General features: G+C 38.2%; 2 protein-coding genes across 9 annotated transcripts in view; one reads left to right on the top strand and one right to left on the bottom strand.

Annotated features, from left to right (window-relative positions):
* Positions 1-451: 451 nt before the first annotated feature.
* rhbdd1 (rhomboid domain containing 1) lies at positions 452-6,309 on the top strand. Of its 8 annotated transcripts, none has more exons than XM_079611238.1 (9): positions 490-671; positions 1,142-1,287; positions 1,410-1,562; positions 1,732-2,011; positions 2,580-2,712; positions 4,455-4,543; positions 5,085-5,141; positions 5,349-5,549; positions 5,760-6,309. In XM_079611238.1, the coding sequence occupies exons 2-9, from the start codon at positions 1,270-1,272 to the stop codon at positions 5,858-5,860; spliced, it is 1,032 nt and encodes a 343-aa protein (XP_079467364.1). In that variant the 5' UTR covers positions 490-671; positions 1,142-1,269; the 3' UTR covers positions 5,861-6,309. The 8 variants fall into 8 exon arrangements, with proteins under 8 accessions (XP_079467366.1, XP_079467369.1, XP_079467362.1 ...); XM_079611237.1 differs by having other exon boundaries at positions 490-677; XM_079611240.1 differs by lacking the exon at positions 1,142-1,287 and having other exon boundaries at positions 452-677.
* Positions 6,310-11,282: 4,973 nt separating this feature from the next.
* Positions 11,283-18,260, bottom strand: part of col4a4 (collagen, type IV, alpha 4) — a 58,778-nt gene continuing 51,800 nt past the window's right edge. Inside the window, exons 41-49 of the mRNA XM_079610542.1 lie at positions 18,041-18,169; positions 16,280-16,387; positions 15,953-16,108; positions 15,734-15,841; positions 15,500-15,637; positions 15,118-15,234; positions 14,741-14,929; positions 14,057-14,340; positions 11,283-12,135 (exon numbers count right to left, since the gene is read on the bottom strand). Coding sequence (XP_079466668.1) covers positions 11,890-12,135; positions 14,057-14,340; positions 14,741-14,929; positions 15,118-15,234; positions 15,500-15,637; positions 15,734-15,841; positions 15,953-16,108; positions 16,280-16,387; positions 18,041-18,169 — 1,475 coding nt within the window. The 3' untranslated portion in view covers positions 11,283-11,889. The remainder of the gene's footprint in view (positions 12,136-14,056; positions 14,341-14,740; positions 14,930-15,117; positions 15,235-15,499; positions 15,638-15,733; positions 15,842-15,952; positions 16,109-16,279; positions 16,388-18,040; positions 18,170-18,260) is intronic.

Raw genomic sequence — 18,260 nt, 5'->3', positions numbered from 1 at the left:
TTATACACATTTCATTTTATCGTTTGATAAATCAAGTTTCATCGTGTTAAAACAAGCGTTAGGCCTAAAGGCTGTTGAAATGTCAAGGTCTGAGCCTTAAGGTTATTTTCTTACCTCAGCTCAAAAATATAAGTGCTGTCTATGTTTTCACAGCCAAAAAATGTATTTGACCAATATTGTGAGTGCACCACTGGATATGGTCAACAGCTAAAAAGAGCTAAAACCTCCCACGGTCCCACATTTCTCTTTTTCACCTTTAATTGACAACAGATAGTGACAACTGAACCGTACATACAGTACATCCATCACTGTCCATGTACAGTGCACTTTGAGTCTGTGCTCTCACAGGACACCAAAGAGCTGCCGTATTTGTGGAATGAGACGTAACTGTTTTCGCAAAGGTCAGAGAGTTCACTTCTACAAAAAAAAAAAAACTACAAACGTCATGAGGGATGAGATCACGTGACCAGAAGTCCCGTGTTTCACTTCCGTGTTTACTACCTGACGAAACATGGTGAAATGAAAGTAAAATCCGACGTGTCCTACTCTTTTTATTGCATCTATGGTCCTACTGTTGATCGCTTTTATTAGGACTCGGAATCGCTTGACACAACATCCAATTTACAACGTAGGAACTTCGAGCATTCAAAACAGCAGCTGTACATTCAGATGTAATGGTAAGTCGTAAATGCACTGTAATTCTGTCTATGTACTGGAATACTTTATTTATTCCTCAAAATAACATTGATAGTATGTAGTAGATAAGACTTCATGCGTGATATTACCCATAATATTCTTATTATGTATAATAGATAGGGCTTGTATATGGCAGGTAAAATGCTCTGTAAATATTTGTTTCAAACAATTAAGAAGATACAGTACATTTCTTGGTTTGATGATATTTTGATTTGAATGCGCTTGTGTGTGTAGAACTTACTATGAATGCATGATGACTTTATTGTCAAATGAAATGAAATAATTCATGTTATGCTATAATACCTTGAAGCCAAGGGACCCATTTCCAACTATTTTAGATAAAATACACAACTACATTTAATGACTCTAAAAAAATGTCTATCTGCCATTCATTTTTTGTGTGGCAAATAGACACTTTAAAAAATTCACATCTTTTGGGAAATAGACAGAAAACGTTGATGACTCATCCTGCACTACACCGTTTTTGTCCAATCAGATGCTCCCTAGAATGGAATGCCCCTCCCCCAATACCAATTGCAACAGACAGACTCCTATCATGCTTCATGATTTTACATGCTTTACAGACAGATGGTATGAATTGCACTGTTATTTGAACACATTAATGTAAAAGAAGCAGTCTTTCAAGAAATGTAAACTAACACTTTTACATAGATAAAACACTATGTGTATGAGAATGTGTTTGTGTGTTTTAGATGCGCAACAGACAAAGGGGATCCAATCTCGGCCTGCTCCTGCTGGCCTCTCAGGTTTTCCAGCTGGGAATAGACAACATCCCTCCTGTCACTCTTGCAACACTGGGCCTCAATGTCTACTTGTTCCTGTTTCCTGTCAAACCACTCCTTCAGGTATTATAACAAATAACACATCCAAAATGTGTTTTTGCTACATCTGCCGATAGCATGTGAATATAGAAAATGTGCAGATTAGCCATTAAACTTTTGCATTATTTTATGTTAAAGGTTGTTAGTGCTGATAAGATGTTTTGCAAATCTGGTCTGTTTGTATGTTTTTCAGACGTGTTTGAGTGTTCGGGAGGCGTACTGGTATGGGGATTGGGCTCGTCTGTTGCTGTCACCGTTTCACCATGTCGACGACATGCATCTATACTTCAACATGGCCTCCCTCCTTTGGAAGGGCATCAAGCTTGAGAGGAAACTGGGAGGCGCCTGGTTTGCGTACCTGCTGTCTGTCTTCTCTCTGCTCACCGGATTGGTCTACCTGCTCCTGGAGACAGGACTGGCACGGATGACGGATGACTCGTCGTATAGTCTGCAGTGTGCGGTGGGCTTCTCAGGTGTGTGTTGTGTTGAATCATGATAACATTATGACAATTTAAAATAACTGTTTTCCATTTCAATATATATTTTTAAATGTGATCAAAGCTGTATTTTCAGCATCATTACTCCAGTCTTCAGTGTCACATGATCATTCAGAAATCATTCTAATGTGATGATTTGCTGCTCAAGAAACATTTGTCATTATTATCAATGCTGAAAACAGTGGTGCTGCTTTATATATTTCATAAACCATGATAATTTTTTTCAGGAATCTTTGATTAATAGAAAGTTCAAAAGAACAGCATTTATTTGAAATAGAAATCTTTCGTGACATTGCAAGTGTCTTTACTGTCACTTTGATCAATTTAATGTATCTTTGCAGAATAAAAGTATGAATTTCTTATTTTTAACAACAACAAAAAAACTTTTGAAAGGTAGTGTATCTTTGACTATCACATTAATCCTGTGCATTGGTGTAAAGAATAAAAATGGGGTGGAACAACAAAAATCAATTAATTTATAGATGTAATTTTTATATTTCTGTAGTAAGAAATAAGTATTGCAGCTGTTTGTTGTTGGTTCCAGGTGTTCTGTTTGGGCTGAAGGTGGTGAATAATCATTATCATCCAGGCGGAGCCACGTACGTCATGGGACTGGCCATAGCCAACCGCTACTCCTGCTGGGTGGAGTTGGTCCTCATCCATGTCATGAATCCGGGGTAGGCATGACACTGATTTCAAAGACACTAGAGAGAAACAGCAATACTATGGAGCTACTAGGGAGCTTTTTCCCTCTTCATGCAAGACTTAAGCAGTGCCCCACATTAAATTTATGTCCGTTTAAAAAAAATTAAAAATACTATAAATGTTATTGCTGTTTAAAAATCTATGTGGACAGGTGGGTAAATCCATTTTTTTGTTTTTCTAAATGGACGTTCGTGTTCGCCTAACCAACACAAGGATATAATTAGCTAGATCTATGCAGTCAGTGCAAACTTTGGTGAATACAACATAGGTTTATAGCAGCTAGCGATCGATCTCTATTGTAAATGATCAAGCAAACTCACAGTAGGGCGACAGCTTGTGTGAATGATTGTATTCACCCACTGTTTGTTATGAATTTGAATGTTCATTTATAGGCTATTGACAACTTGGACTAAATTTGTTTATGACGGAGCCGTTGTTTATACTCACTGGGAAACGAAGGCGGGATGAGGAGGAGGGAGGGTCTAGCTAGTCTACGTTTTGTTTGACAATACTTTGAATGTCAACCAGAAGTGACGTCACCCTGCATCGCTTAGAGCACCTTTAATTTTTTTTTATTTTAGTATAAAATGTTATTTTTACCTACTAGCCTATTATTCAGTTCATAATATTTAGCAGACTGAACAGATGAGATGCCATAGAGTAAATTACATTGTATCACTCAAAACTGGACAAATTAAGGGAACATTCACGGTCTCACAGAGCCCGTCACAATTAAAGGGGTGGTTGATTATGATTTCACTTTTCTAACTTTAGTTAGTGTGTAATGTTGCTGTTTAAACATAAACAACATCTGCGAAGTTACAACGCTCAAAGTTCAAAGCAAGGGGAGATATTTTATTGTAAAGAAATTGCTTTTTAAGGACTACAACAAACGGCTGGTAGGGACTACACAAGCTTCCTCCCGGGTTAGTGACATCACCAACCCTAACATTTACATAAACCCCGCCCCCGGGAACACGATTTATAGAATATCATGACAGAATATTCTAATCAATGACTAGAAGATAGTTAACTCCACATCAGCTGCATAAATTCTTCAACTAACCATTCAGAAATGTCCTGTTGCTTCTACATGTTGTCACTTCTTCTTGAGTCTCTCCATCATTGTCTGACTCCAGATTGAACATAAACGGCTAAAAGTTTTTAAAATTTTCAGTGCATGTGTCATGTGTGTGAGGTAAAAGGACACAAGCTCTTCAAGCTCCGCCTCTGCGGAGAGCAGCAGCTCATCAAAGGGACACACAAAAACAATGCCTTTTTGCTCACCCTCAAAAAGTGACAATTTTACATTCTATATAAAAATATCTGTGGGATATTTTGACCAAAAACTTCACATACACACTCTGTCAAAGACTTATTTTACATCTTGTGAAAAGGGCATTATACCACCCCTTTAACAAAGCTTATTGGCTTTTTAAAACATATTATTATTCAACATAATGGCAAATAGGCTTTCCAAAGAATGTAAATCAACATTTATGACGTATAATAGTAGTACATTTATCTCTCTCACTCGTGTCCCACATTGTCTCGCAAAATCACATTTACAACCTGCAACAGAGCAATAACCAGGTGGTCACCGAAATTACACTACAGACCCTATGACATTGTTTTTTTTCTAAACTACGTTTTCATTTATTGTTGGCCTAAGATCTGATTCACAGCTTATATTAACATACATTCACTCTTGCAGGACGTCATTTGTTGGACATCTGGCTGGGATCCTGGTTGGGCTTCTCTACACGAAAGGACCACTAAAGAGGCTCATGAAAACATGTGCAGGTAAACACAACAATTTGAGTGTGTGTTTGACATCTTTGTACCATAAATATGTTAATACTGTACGCATATACACTACACTACTGTTCAAAGTTTGGGGTCAAGGACGTGTTAAAGTGATCAAAAGTGACAGTAAAGATATTTATAATGTCACAAAAGATTTCTATATAAAATAAATGCTGTTCTTTTTAACTTTCTATCAATCAAAAAATCCAGTTCAAATCAAAAAATTTTTTAAATCAGTTTCCACAACAATATTAAGCACAAACACTGATAATAATAAGAAATATTTATTGAGCAGCAAATCATCATATTATAATGATTTCTGAAGGATCATGTGACACTTAAGACGTAATGATGCTAAAAATACAGCTTTGACATCACAGAACTGTTTTAACTCTATTTTAGATCAAATAAATGCAGCCTTGGTGAGCATAAGAAAATACTTAAAAAAAATATTTAAAACTTCTGAATAGTAGAGCATGAGAACACTTAATCCGGGAATAAATGCATCACATAAACGGCCATATCTATGTAATTTCAGGCTTTGTGACATCTAATGGGCATCATGGAGGGCAGCAGACGTACTACAATTCATCAGGTATACAGTTACAGATCTTGAATAATATCAAATCCGAATAATTTTTCTCTTATAGGGAAACATTCAATTCGTTAAAAAGGCAGCCATCTGATATTACTAAATCGCATCCGTCCTCAGAAATGGCTCTGACTTTGAGAGCCGTTAAAGATGAAACGACTGCTCCATTATAGTCCTCAATATGCATCATTTGTACGTCTGTGTTCACAGGATACAGTGGATATGGCATGCCGAATCCTCCAAACGCACATTTTGGACAGCAGTCATTTAATCGCAGGCAGTATGGCGCCCCCTACGGGGATCCGTACGACACACACATGCCCTCTGCGCCGTCCCAGCATCCCTATACAGCAGGACTGTCAGATGAGGAGCAGTACCAGGCCGCTGTCAGGGCCAGCCTCAGCGACAGAGGTGACCAGTCAAGATGTGCTGAAAATGACCACGTTATTCCATTTAAGAGTGCTTAGTCATAAACAAGCTTGTAGATAAAAGTATTATATCTTTATGGGGTCAGTAAGATTATTTATTTATTTGAAAGAATTGACACTTTTATTCATCAAGTCATAGAATACTATAGCACCAGCAGTTACAAGGTGCAACTTTGTTATTTTTGCTTTGTAGGAGGTTCTGCGCAGGCTAGATCTTCACATGCCACTTATTCCCACTCTAACCCGACGCCTGAAGAGATCCGCTGGCGACGACTTCAGAGGTTTACCAGCTGAGCGAGCGCTTGGAGAACCTTGGGTAACAATACTAGATCGTTTACATGAAAGACAACAACCAATCAGAGCTAGCGGAGAAGACTCTTCAGCTGGTGATCGGTTGTGTCATTGTAGAGCATTGCGGATGTCATCAGTGGATCCCCTCTAATGTGTGGGAGGTTTCCAAGGCCGCTGCCTATATTTCTAATGGCAAAAAGTTTGTACACACACATCTGTTTTTGCATTAAATGCTGCTCTTAATGTATTTGTTAAACGTTTAACATCCATGACGCGTGGTTGTAGATACGAGTGCCTTTTGCAGTGTGTTGAATGCAACTGTCAATGTGCCAATACGTCTTACTAAAGCTTTTTTATGTACTAAAAGTTTTATGTACTTTTATGTAAAGCTTATACTTTGTTTCTTAAGTATATATATTTTGTAATCAAACAATAAAGCATGCTTTTTCTGACATGTTGTTCATTGGTTCCAAGATACTTCTTTGCTCATATGGTATATTATAAAATATTGAGTAAGAATAAAACGTACTGCAATTCAGGTCAATATAAAGAGATGGAGATAAATTACTGGAGAGACTTCCTGCATTTAGATGCATAACATCTCATTTACATACATTACAGCTTAAAAGTTAGGTTAGTCAGGAAGATTTAAAGGGACACTAAGTATCTTTATTTTCAATATTTTTATACATAAATATGTCCTCAATGGTGTACAAATACCTCGGCCAATTATCTGACTTATCCTTATAAATGAAGAATTTATTATCTTTATATACATGGGACGGGTAGGTCCACGGAGGCTTCCATGTAGTTCCGCCATCTTGCAAAACTATAATAGCAGAGAGGGACAAAAAGTACTAAGCCAACGCGTTTCCACAAGGCGTTTTCGTTCAGAGCCAGCCAGTCACGTGACGTGACTGAAACCAGCAGAAACACAGGTGCAGAGCAGTGAGAGGCGCTTGAAACTGCACCGGCAAGTTTAAAAGTCTGGATTGCATTGTTATTATGGACCATACATATGCCAAGCCACAGGAGAAGAAAAAATTGTTGTCAAAAATAGAACATACAATGCGTGGGATTTCCCCCTTCCTGGTCAATGTATCCCTGCCTCTGCTTAATTATTTTTATCCCCGGTGCGGATAAATTTATCCTCCCCGCAAAGTGATCATAGTGCTACTACATAGTGGCGAGACGGATCACAAAACTTATCACGGATCCGTGGTGATGATTACTCACTCTCTCTTGAGCGTCTGGCGCGAGTGTTTCAATGTAAAGACGCGTTTATGCGCGTCTAGAGGTCCTGCGGCGCGGTTAGCCCGGCGCGGTATAGACGCGAGCCTCATTCTACTCCAGTTTGCGCGAATGAGGCGAATTGCTATCACAGATAATGTCTTTTCTACCATTTCACTGTAGCTCAGCATCGCGATGTAAAGTTAACGTTATTGCATGATCACAGTTCATATGTGTGGGGAAAGATAAGCTATTAGAGTAAAAATATTGCGTTAGGCTACTTCAGTTAATAAGAAAAAAGATTTTACAATTCCTGCAAATGCAGTGAAGATCATGTTCTCATGATTTATTTTTATGAATAACAATGTTTCAAAACATCCCCCCCCCCCCCCCCCCCCCCTCTGTTTTTTTCACAAATCGCACCCTGGGCATAACTAGGCTACAATATTTAATGTTTTTCACAGTCAGTAATTCATACTGTAACATTCGTTTGTTTGTTGTCATGTTGCAGTTTGTTTGAAATAACACACCTGTTCACCTGAAGGAAAACTCGATGAAGTGCTATTAGAAGGCATCCTGTCAAAGCTTTTTGGTACATATCGCCTACCGTAGATGCAATGCGCATTTGAAAAAGCGAGGCGCTGGAGAGCAAAATTAGTTTGAATGCAAAATAACCACTAGATGGGAGTAATTCCTACGTAGTGTCCCTTTAAAAAAAAAGAAAAGAAATAAATTGTTTATTCAGCAAGGATGCATTAAACTCAAAAGTCACAGTAAAGACATTAACATGTTACACAAGTTTTTTTATTTTAAATAAATGCTGTTCCGTTAAATTTTCCATTCATCAAAGAAACTTGAAAAAATGCAAAATATTAAATATGAATTGTTTTCAACTGATGGTAATCAGAAATCGGTACATTAGAACATTAGGATCATGTGACACTGAAGACTGGAGTAATGATGCTGACAATTCAGCTTTGATCACAGGAATAAATTATTTTTTTAAAATGCATGATTAAATTAGAAAACCGCTATTTTAAACCGTATTAATATTCCCCCAAAATATATATTTTACTGTATTTTTTATCAAATAAATGGAGCCTTGGTGAGAATAAGAGTTTTAAAAACATAAAAAATCGTACCGAACCCAAACGTTTGAACGGTTGTGTATTTATTAGATTTTTATACAGTCCACAAATGAAAAGTGTTTATTTCATTCAGAATGCTGGTTTTCTCTTTGTCAAGTGTTAGTTTGAATTACAGTGAGTGAGTTATATTTATAGTTTAGTGGAAAGAAATCACTTCTCACATTATAACCTTCTTAAATTACTAATGATATCAGAAGATTTAATGGAAGGTGCTGAAGAATTTATTTGTTTCTACCATCTGCAGTGTATGCTTAATATTAAATGTGTATTAGAATATAGTGTATTAAAAACAAACAGTATATGATGTGAAACCCCATGCAGATTTGTCAGGTGTCTCAGTTTGGTGAGTTTATATATTCTTTTTTTCCAAGTCATTATTGCATGTTATTACAAATATCACAATTTATTAGACATTTAATACACAGTAAGAGTAGAACCTGATAGTTAAATGTAAAAATGCATATGACAATGAAAATTAACATTTTGTGTTGTCCTTATGTGTACGCCCATGCTCAGGTGTAACGGTACAGTACTCAAGACATTAAAATGTCCTCACACACAGTGAATAGCATTTCTAACCGGCTTGCAGCAATATCAAAATCAGACAATAATAATAATCACTTCTTTTTAAAATATGAGAACAAGTGTTTAATTCACTGTTATCCAAAATAGCACCAAAGTAATCTCTAGCTAAATAAATACTCTTGACATTTAGTAAAAATATAAAGCAAAGCTGTTCTGTCAACAGTGCAATCGTATGTACAAGAATAGATCATGCTCAGAACAAAAGCTGCTTACGTGGACAGTAAAATACTGAAGGTGTTAGTTTCATTCAATGGCTCAAGTTAGTTTAGACAGCGAGAAGAGGGAAATATTAAAGTTTTTTTTTTACCAAACAAAAACTAAGCAGGTATAGCCTAAAAGGTTTTCAAGTGTCCAATAATGAGTGGGAAGTTCAATTGCAATGGTCCTTACACAAAACAGCAGACCAGAAGGAGACAGAAATGAAAAGTAAAGGACTAGGCTAACTAAACAGAACTGTCAGATGTACCTTGTCATAAGGTGTTTTAAAAATGGTGCATGTATGGAGTAGGCTACGGTGAAATAAGGAGTGTTTTAACACTGACTGAAGTCTTGAATATCCTCCAAGCATTCGCATTCACAGCCATATACTGACGTGATAAGTCTTTGCCACAGGATGTGTTTCCTTTGGAAACCCGAGACAAAGTCTTAAAGAAACCCAAATGTTTGTTAGTTCATGCTGTAGAACGTTGGTTAACACAGCCATTCACACAGCATGCGGTTTTGCTTTGAAAAGCGCAAGACGCGGGCAGTGGAATGGGGGAAAAACACAAGGTTTCTCGAGACGCGATTTTCGAACGCCGTGTCATGCGCGAGACGTCTCGGAATGGAAAAACCCAATAGCCTACTGACTATTTCCATCCAAAGTTGCGAATTTAACTGCTCAAAATTGGACAATCGCACAAACATAAAGCAAATTAAGCACACTTTCAATATGTGTTCAAGAGAACAAAATAGTCATTTCCTGGGAAATTGGGCAAATTATGTAGCCTAATAAAAATGGAAGTTAATTGAGCATCAGTTCTGGCAGGCCAAGTAGTCAAGACACTGCTAACGCTACTGGCCAACAACACGCTCTCATCAGCTGTTGTTCTGATGCTGCTTCAGCGCATCAGCTGTTCAACTCGGTTCAACTCCCCTCGCTAATGGCTATGCTAAAAACAGGGCGCCCTATTTAAAGCAGATTCAGTTGCTGCTCGCATCTCTGCAGCCCGCCACCTCCCCAGCTCCTCTTTGTCGTGCATAACGTGGCATTTGCTTTTCTGTCATCGTTGCTGCTCTGTTCATATGGGGGAATAGCTCAGCTCTCCCAGTCCTAGACTGTGTGAGCTTTCCCTAATGCTGCTGCTGTCCTGCAGTGCTATTTCATGGTCAGAGGACTCCCTGAACCGAGCCATACCGGCAAAAAAATAAAAAAAATAAAAAAAAATTGAATTGCAATTTATTCAATAAAAAATTCCTAAATCATTTTTATTGTCACGTGTGTTCTTGACTTAATGGACCTGACAGAACTGCAATGGCGCTGGTTCCATTAATTTTTCCAAAAGTTTTTAAAAATTAGACCAAAGTACAAAGGTACAACAAGACTGTGTACTTAATGGATTTACTGAGGGAAATGACTACAATCCCATGAAGAATTGCGAACAGCATAATCGAATTCGAAATATAAAACGTACTCATTTACAAATGTTGATTATATAAAAACAACATTAAGTTTATTGCAAAATATGCATAGGCTATATACTGTATATACAAACATGTAAGTATTTTGTGATCGACTACTTGAATTATGTCATTCGAAGTGCTTCATGGGAGTGGGCGGAACTAAAAAGCTCTTTTGGCACGTTCAGTTTCTTTCGACTCCGATTGGTGTAACTTTCTGTACAGTATCATGGGTAATGTAGTTTTTCCACAAGGAATTCTGCTGTTAACTCAACACAATTAATGTAAAAAATAAGTTTAAAATAATGCAGGTTGAAGGTATCAGCTGAAGCAAACATCATGGATTAACAACATCATAGCTCACAGGTTGTCTTTAAAGATTTATAAGTTATCATTCAAAGTCAATTTACCTATGGGTTTTATTGCTGGAACCCGACGGTTTCACTTTTTTTTTCATACGTCATAAATTACTTGCACCTCAAAACCTCTTCTTAATGGATAAAAAAAAAATATACGACTCAATTGTACATACCGGTATACGTTTTTATACGCGCATTTTTAGAATGTAAATGCACATCTTGGTGTTTGCGTGGAAACATAGCAGATAATAATGTACACCTTGATTGCCTTGAGATTAAATTGCCTCCCAAAATGACTAAATCTTTGAAATCTTCTCGAACATTCTAAAAACCAACAGCTAATGTTGTCTTGATTTCCAAAATGACTGGCTTTTGCCAAAATGTGGCTGCACAAAATGCTTGGTTTGAATTCAAGAAAATTTGAAATTCAAGTCTAGTAAACCATTTCTTTTAAACAGTCATTTGTTAATTTCTATATAGAGAAACCTGAACCTACATGACAAAAGGTGCCTTTACACTGACCGCCGCAATATCAATTTAGCTAGCAATGTTCCTAGCAGACGCCTTTCACTGGATCACGAGAGTTTCATTTTCAAGGTTTAGTGTTCATCTTTTAGGTTAAAGACATAAGCACAATAGACCTAAACTAGCATTACAATATTGTGCTGATAATGTGCACACAAACATAATAGTTGCTGATACAAGGAACCAGGGAGAACATGAATATTGGTGTATAGGAATTTGTGCAAATTGTCTTGGTTTTTACTACATTTTTTTAAATGTAATAAAAACTAGAAGCAACATGTGCACTGGGTAAAGATGTAAAAGAAGTCGTGTTAGACAGAACTATGTTGGAACATATCTAGTGAAGTAAAAAGTTCACAGCCTGTAGTTCATCAAAAAAATGGTCACAAATTATGTCAATTTGATCCTTTAAAAAACAAAAAAAGTGACCAAAAGCATCTCAATCACTTCCAATCCAGTGACCTATTGATGTGCGTTCTCAGTGCAGTTTTTGTTGTTGTTGTTTTTAAATCATGCGTGACTAGTATCAATTGTTGGGATCATTCATCATGCAGACGTTGCATTTGCTGACGTCCTCGTGGTTCTCCTGCACAGGACTTTGAGGATTGGAGTTAAAGCTGTTTCTCAGCCAGACACTGTAGCTGGTGGCGAAATACTGGCATGTGCCAGCCTGACCTTGGCACTCCACGAACGGCTGACTGCGGATGTTCTGCAAGCAGCTTCCTGTCGACGTCAGAGACTGTTCACCTCGCTCTTTCTCTGATCCTGTATACTGGAACACAGAAAATAAGTTGCATCATGTGATTGGTTTAAAATGTATAGAGTTACACACACTACTACTCAAAAGTTTGAGGTTGGTAAGATTTTGCTTTGGTTTCTGAAAGTCTCGTATGCACACGAAGGCTGCATTTATTTGATTAAAAATAAAGTAATATTGTGAAATGTAATTACAATTTTAAATATGATTTTTATTTTAATATATTTTTAATTGTCATTTATTCCTGTGAATTTTTAGCATCATTACTCCAGTCTTCAGTGTCACATGATCCTTCAGAAATCATATGCTGCCCAATAAATTATTATTATTATTATCAATGTTGAAAACAGTTGTACTGCTTAATTTTTTGTGTGGAAACTGTGATACATTTATTTCAGGATTCTTCAATGAATAGAAAGTTAAAGAGAACAGCATTTATTTGAAATATAAATATTTTGTAACATTTTAAATGTCTTTACTGTCACTTTTGAACACTTAAAAAAAAAATTGCTGAATAAAATGATTTCATAAAAAAAATAAAAAAAAATCCTACTGACCCCAAACTTTTGAGTATGATGTTAGCGTGATGCTAACAACGACACAAGAACAATTACATTACAAAGACACTGGTCCATGTTAATGGTTCAGTTTAATGGTTCATGTTAAACTAAATGATTTATCATTTTTCAGTACTGTATAAAATATATTCTTAATTGAAAAGATTTATATTTATTCATCTTGGATGAAAATATTGTCTGAGATGGTTGCAGTGCATTCTGACATAGCCTTAAAGGTGAACTATGCAGGTTTTTTACCTTAACTGAACAGCTTCGGAGTCATTGGAATGGTTAAATTACTTTTTTTGGGTTGAATGGTGGTCGTCTCGCACCCCCCTGTCGCCTGTGAGCGGAAAAACCACCCTTGCAACTTTGGGCCGGCGCGTCAGGATGTATCGCGTGATATCAGGTCTCGCGAGGTAACGAATTGCTTCACGGCAAAAAAAAAATCGGCTAAAATTCTGTCATTAATGCGCTCCCTCACGCTGTTCGAACCCGAATGAAGAAGACGTTGTAAAGAATGTCCCGTCTGCTTTGATGTCGTTGATCTACTAGCCTCTGGTATCTGAGAGTCGCCAACGAGTTTTTCTACAGTGTTGTCAAATGTCTATTCCGAAGCTGTAGGGGGAGCTCTATAGAGAAACCTGCGGGCAAAAAAGCGAGAATACAGCGAAGAAATTCCCGAAACTGCATAGCTCTGCTTTAAAACCCCTTTACACTGTGTGCAATGCGATAAAGCGAAGCGGCGACGAACAGTGCTTTCACACCGAACGCGAAACGATCGATCGCCTACGGCTAATTCACACCTGCACAATAGCTGACATTTTGCTTTAACCTCGTCCACTGCACAAAAACAACAGTAAATTAAGATAAATAAAGTTTTGCACTACACCAGAAACAAACTATAAGCGTATAAATAACTATATATGAGACCTTACGAGAATTATTTTGACCAAATTCATCTTAAATATATTAGCAGCTAGGTAACCGGAGCATTAGCTACAATTAGCATCAAATTACATGTCACAAATTTATAAGATTATTAAGTTTTTTGCTCAAAACCCATCATCGAGTACTTGTAATAACTGCCGATTGCGATCCAAAGTGGATTTTGATTATATAATGGACAGACATGCATTATTTGTAGTGTTTTATAATAGACTGAATGCTACACCTTCTTAGCATTTCCCATGTAAACATCCTTTACTGTTATAAAAATACCCAAAGCCTCATGATATGATCAATGATGCGTAATATGATCGACAGGTTGCGTTTTTAGACGCCTGTGAAAGACCCCTAAGGCAGCAGCTTTCGCAATGGGAAAAAAAGTTCTTATAGGCAGCTTACTAGGGTTTGGAACAGAGCTGTACTTCTCTTACCTTAATGAATGAATATCCGGTCCAGAGGCTTCTCCAGTTTGGTGGACAAAGTGGTGTAGACAAGTCTTGACTGTGTATCGCAATGGCTGGCGATGAAGCATCACACACCACACACCTGCTGATGTGTGGCTGAATTTCCATTCCTTTTATAGGCGTCATAGAAATCGGGGCAGTTGTGGACAGCCAATAGGATTTTTCGCTGTGGCTGGAGTAATTACAGGAGTGCATATCACAGCAAGAGAACGGGATGGTGCTGAACATCGGTACACATGAACCTGCCTGGCCTGGTGAAAACACACACACAAAAATAAGTTTGAATACATCACATGGCAATATGGGGTTTTTATAGTTAAATAAAACGGTAAAAAATATTTGTTGCTTAAATGAAAAATAAACGTTTTAACTCAGCTAGTTGCCAAAGCACTTTTTTTTTTGATGAACTGAACTAAAATAACTAAATACAACTATATAGACATTTAAAACAATAACAAATAAAAATGACAAAAACACAACAAAATGACTTAAACTGACTAAAATGAAAAACTAATTCAAAAAAAAAAAAAAAAAACTATAATAGTATCTCAATGATACTACAATAACAAAAATTCTCTGTTCCAGAACCTAGTCAACATTTAATGGAATCACAGGCACTTGTGAGTGTGACCGTGTGTATTAGCCACATACCCAGGTCTTGTGTGTGTCCTCTCTTCTGACCCTGCATGTATAGCAGGCTGTAGCCGGTCCATAACTCGGTTAGGCCCCGGGGACAAGTTGGCACAATCTCAGACTGGCTGTGCATCACCAAAAGGAAGCCCGAGGAAAACGTCTCATTGATTCCAGGAGGACCCTGATCACCATCTGGTCCCAGGGGTCCTGAGATAGAAAAAAAGTGATGGGCAAATGGTTGGGTTGATGAATGGCTCGATGTGAGTCGCTCTGGATAAAAGCATCTGCTAAATGAATGAATGTAAATGCAGTTGATGAATGATTGGATAGAAGGAGGAAAGAAGATACAACAGTGTCAGGCCTAGTTGAGTCAGTAAACACACACAATTACATACCCTGAGAGCCTGTGGGTCCTTTTACGCCTTCATATCCAGGGTCTCCAGGAGGTCCGTCTGGTCCTACTGGCCCAGGAGGTCCAGGGAACCCATCAGCCCCCTTTGGTCCCTTCACACCTGAGCAGAAACGACACTGTCAACTCTACTAGGGGGACCACCTGTGATTTTGCGGGGCAATCAGGATGTTGATTGTTTATAAAAGCAAGAAAATATAGTTGTATGGACTACTTTAATTAAGAATCTATGGTGCTTTTTTGCAAATACAATTTAGCAATATAGTCTTGGCACTTAACAATAACAACACTGCCAAGAATAGGAGATACTTCATGATCAAATGAATCCTGGTTACAAATACACGCCCTGCTGTTGAATTGAGTTGTACCTTTCGGTCCCTCACTGCCATTAGGTCCGTCTTCTCCATCTTCACCATTTGGGCCACATGGACCACAAGCACCAGGGAGGCCCAGAGAAGGATGAATAGGATTAGGACGTCTGACATCGCCAGGCTCTCCTTTTAGACCTACAAATACAAAGGGAGAGAGATTGAAAGGGGAATACATTATAAATGTATTGATTTATAAGATGGGCAACTTGATGATCTGAAGGCTCCACTGACCTGTGTCCCCTTTCTCTCCTTTTGCACCACAGGGTCCTGGGGGTCCACAATCACCCATGGGGCCACAGGGTCCCGGAAGGCCAATAAGCCCACATTCCCCTTTTTCACCTGTGCAATAATAATAATAATAGAAAAACCTAAATCACAAAACTGCTGGAAAGCATATAGTTTCACAAAAAGTGCATGTATAGTGGCAGCTTTTTAGGCTGATTATTTTACCTTTTGGACCTTCTGGACCCTGATACCCTGGCAGGCCGTTAGACCCAATGCATCCTTTTTCTCCTTTATATCCTGGAGATCCAGGAACACCTGGGACACCACAATCACCACACACTGCGAAGACATTGCCTGGCTCTCCCATCTCTCCCATGGGCCCTGGAACAGCAAAACACAGACCACGCACATAATACATAATCTTACACATAAACACATACTGCCATCCACCTTAGCTCTCAAATCTTATTTGTATGCATCAATTGTGCCATGCCAGGATTGACATCGTGCAATTTTTTAAATAAAAACTCTTCTCCAAATGACCACACACACCTGGAGGTCCATCTAGTCCAGGGAAACCCTGTCCTCCAAAAGGTCCAGATTTAAGAATCTTACATTCTTCACCACGAAATCCAGGAGGACCCATTGGACCAGGATCACCTATTTAAAAAAGGAGAAAGAGACAACAGTGAAGATTAAAGTACTTTCTAAGATTAAAGCACCTGAATTGTGGTATCTAAAATGATTGGTGTCAAAATTGCAAAAATAGCTGGTAAAACATACTTATGGCCGGTAAATTTTCATAAAGGGGTCATGACATGAGAAACCAAATTTGCCTTGATCTTTTGGTATATAAGAGGTCTTTGTACCATTAAAACGTCCTGCAAGTTTCATAGCTTAAGACTTCCTCCCCATTATAAACGAATCATTTATTTAATCAAGCTCTAAATACAGCTCGTTCTGGATCCATGGTAAGAAGTGACGTCACGGTGCGAAGTGACGTACCAGCGTTTGCATAATGACCGCCTCCAGCACAAGACAACTACACTTTAAGCACAAGACAACTACGCTCATTTCGTATCGTTGTCGCGCGCCGCACAAGTGTTCAGTCGACGGACAGCGAGTGGGTCTGTGTACAGGGAAATTACGATGCCACGCAGATGTGCTGTTCCTGGCTGTGGACAAACAACATCTTTGAATACGCTGTGAAAGATCCAGGCGTCAGGGAAAAATGGATGCACTTTATTTTTTGTGGACGTCTCAGTCACGGCAGTGTTAATTTAAGCGTGTGTTCTATACATTTTAAGGATGACTGTTTTGAGAAAAAATCCCAATATGATGCTGGCTTTGCCAGATAACTGTTGCTCAAAGATAAGTCCGTGCCGACTATTCTGGGCTCAACAACGACGACGCAAACTTACTTTTTATCACTGGCTAATATAAACACATTTTTATAAAATAATCTTGAAAATATGTCACCTTTCTAGTAGGCCTACATGTGACAGAAAATTAAAAATGTTGCCTTTATCAATGCTGCATCTTCAAATATGGCCTGTGCATGCATTTTTGTCCGTGGTACACCCTATCATTTCATTGAAATTAGTTAAATAATGTTAAACTGTTAGCAAATTAAGCTATAGGATAATTATGCAACAATAATCCGTTTTCAAGTGTCTCGGGTTACAATCTCAGGTGCTGCGGTTATCAATCCGCCCAAGTAGCAGTGCTTCGCCTTCAGAGAATATAGTTCCCAGTATTTATACGGTTAAAATATGTCTGTGTCTGATGTGACTTTGTTTTTTGTACACTCTGTGACTATACCAATCACAACATGTAAATAGGAAATTTTTTGCGTTATTTTGTCACTTATTTGGATTAGTATGCTAGCTGCAACCATTTACATCCAGTCTTTATGCTAAGCTAGGCTAGCGGTGGGTGCGTCAAACAGACTTATAGCACGCACGGAGATGAAAAAGGTATGTATGGACTTATCTAACTCTGGGGGATAAAGTGAATAGGCTAAAGTCCCAAAAAGTCGGAGTGTTCCTTTAACTCTAAAAGAATCACTCACATGGCTTGGCACTTGTATGACACATCAAGGATGTTAAGAGGCTAAAAGCAGGTTTAAAACTTGCCCCATTGAAGTCAGTAGGGTGCAAATTTTAAAAAGAGGATAACACAGTGTAGGCAACACCGATTTTTGTCGTTGTTCTCTGTATTGACAGCACTCCAAATGTACAAAAAAATTAGCTCAATGTTAAAATTGACCGGAGTTCTCCTTTAATAGGTTGAATAAGATTATGAGTCATTTACCTTGGCATCCCGGCGGTCCTTTTGGACCTTGAACACCATTTTTTGTTATCCCATACAACCCTGGGTCTCCTGGATCCCCCCTGTTTCCAGTCAGTCCTCGATTGCCTCTATCACCTTTTACACCCAGCCCTAAAGCACAATGAAAGAGAGAGGGAGTGAGAGGGATGGCAAGCAGGCAATAACAAAAACTTCTGACAGCACAAAAGATTTCACATGTATC

This window comes from Phoxinus phoxinus (assembly GCF_949152265.1).
Source record: "Phoxinus phoxinus genome assembly, chromosome: 4".
Lineage (NCBI taxonomy): Eukaryota > Metazoa > Chordata > Actinopteri > Cypriniformes > Leuciscidae > Phoxinus > Phoxinus phoxinus.
The sequence above is the reverse complement of the archived record's forward strand: the minus strand, read 5'-3'. Positions and strand labels throughout refer to the sequence as shown.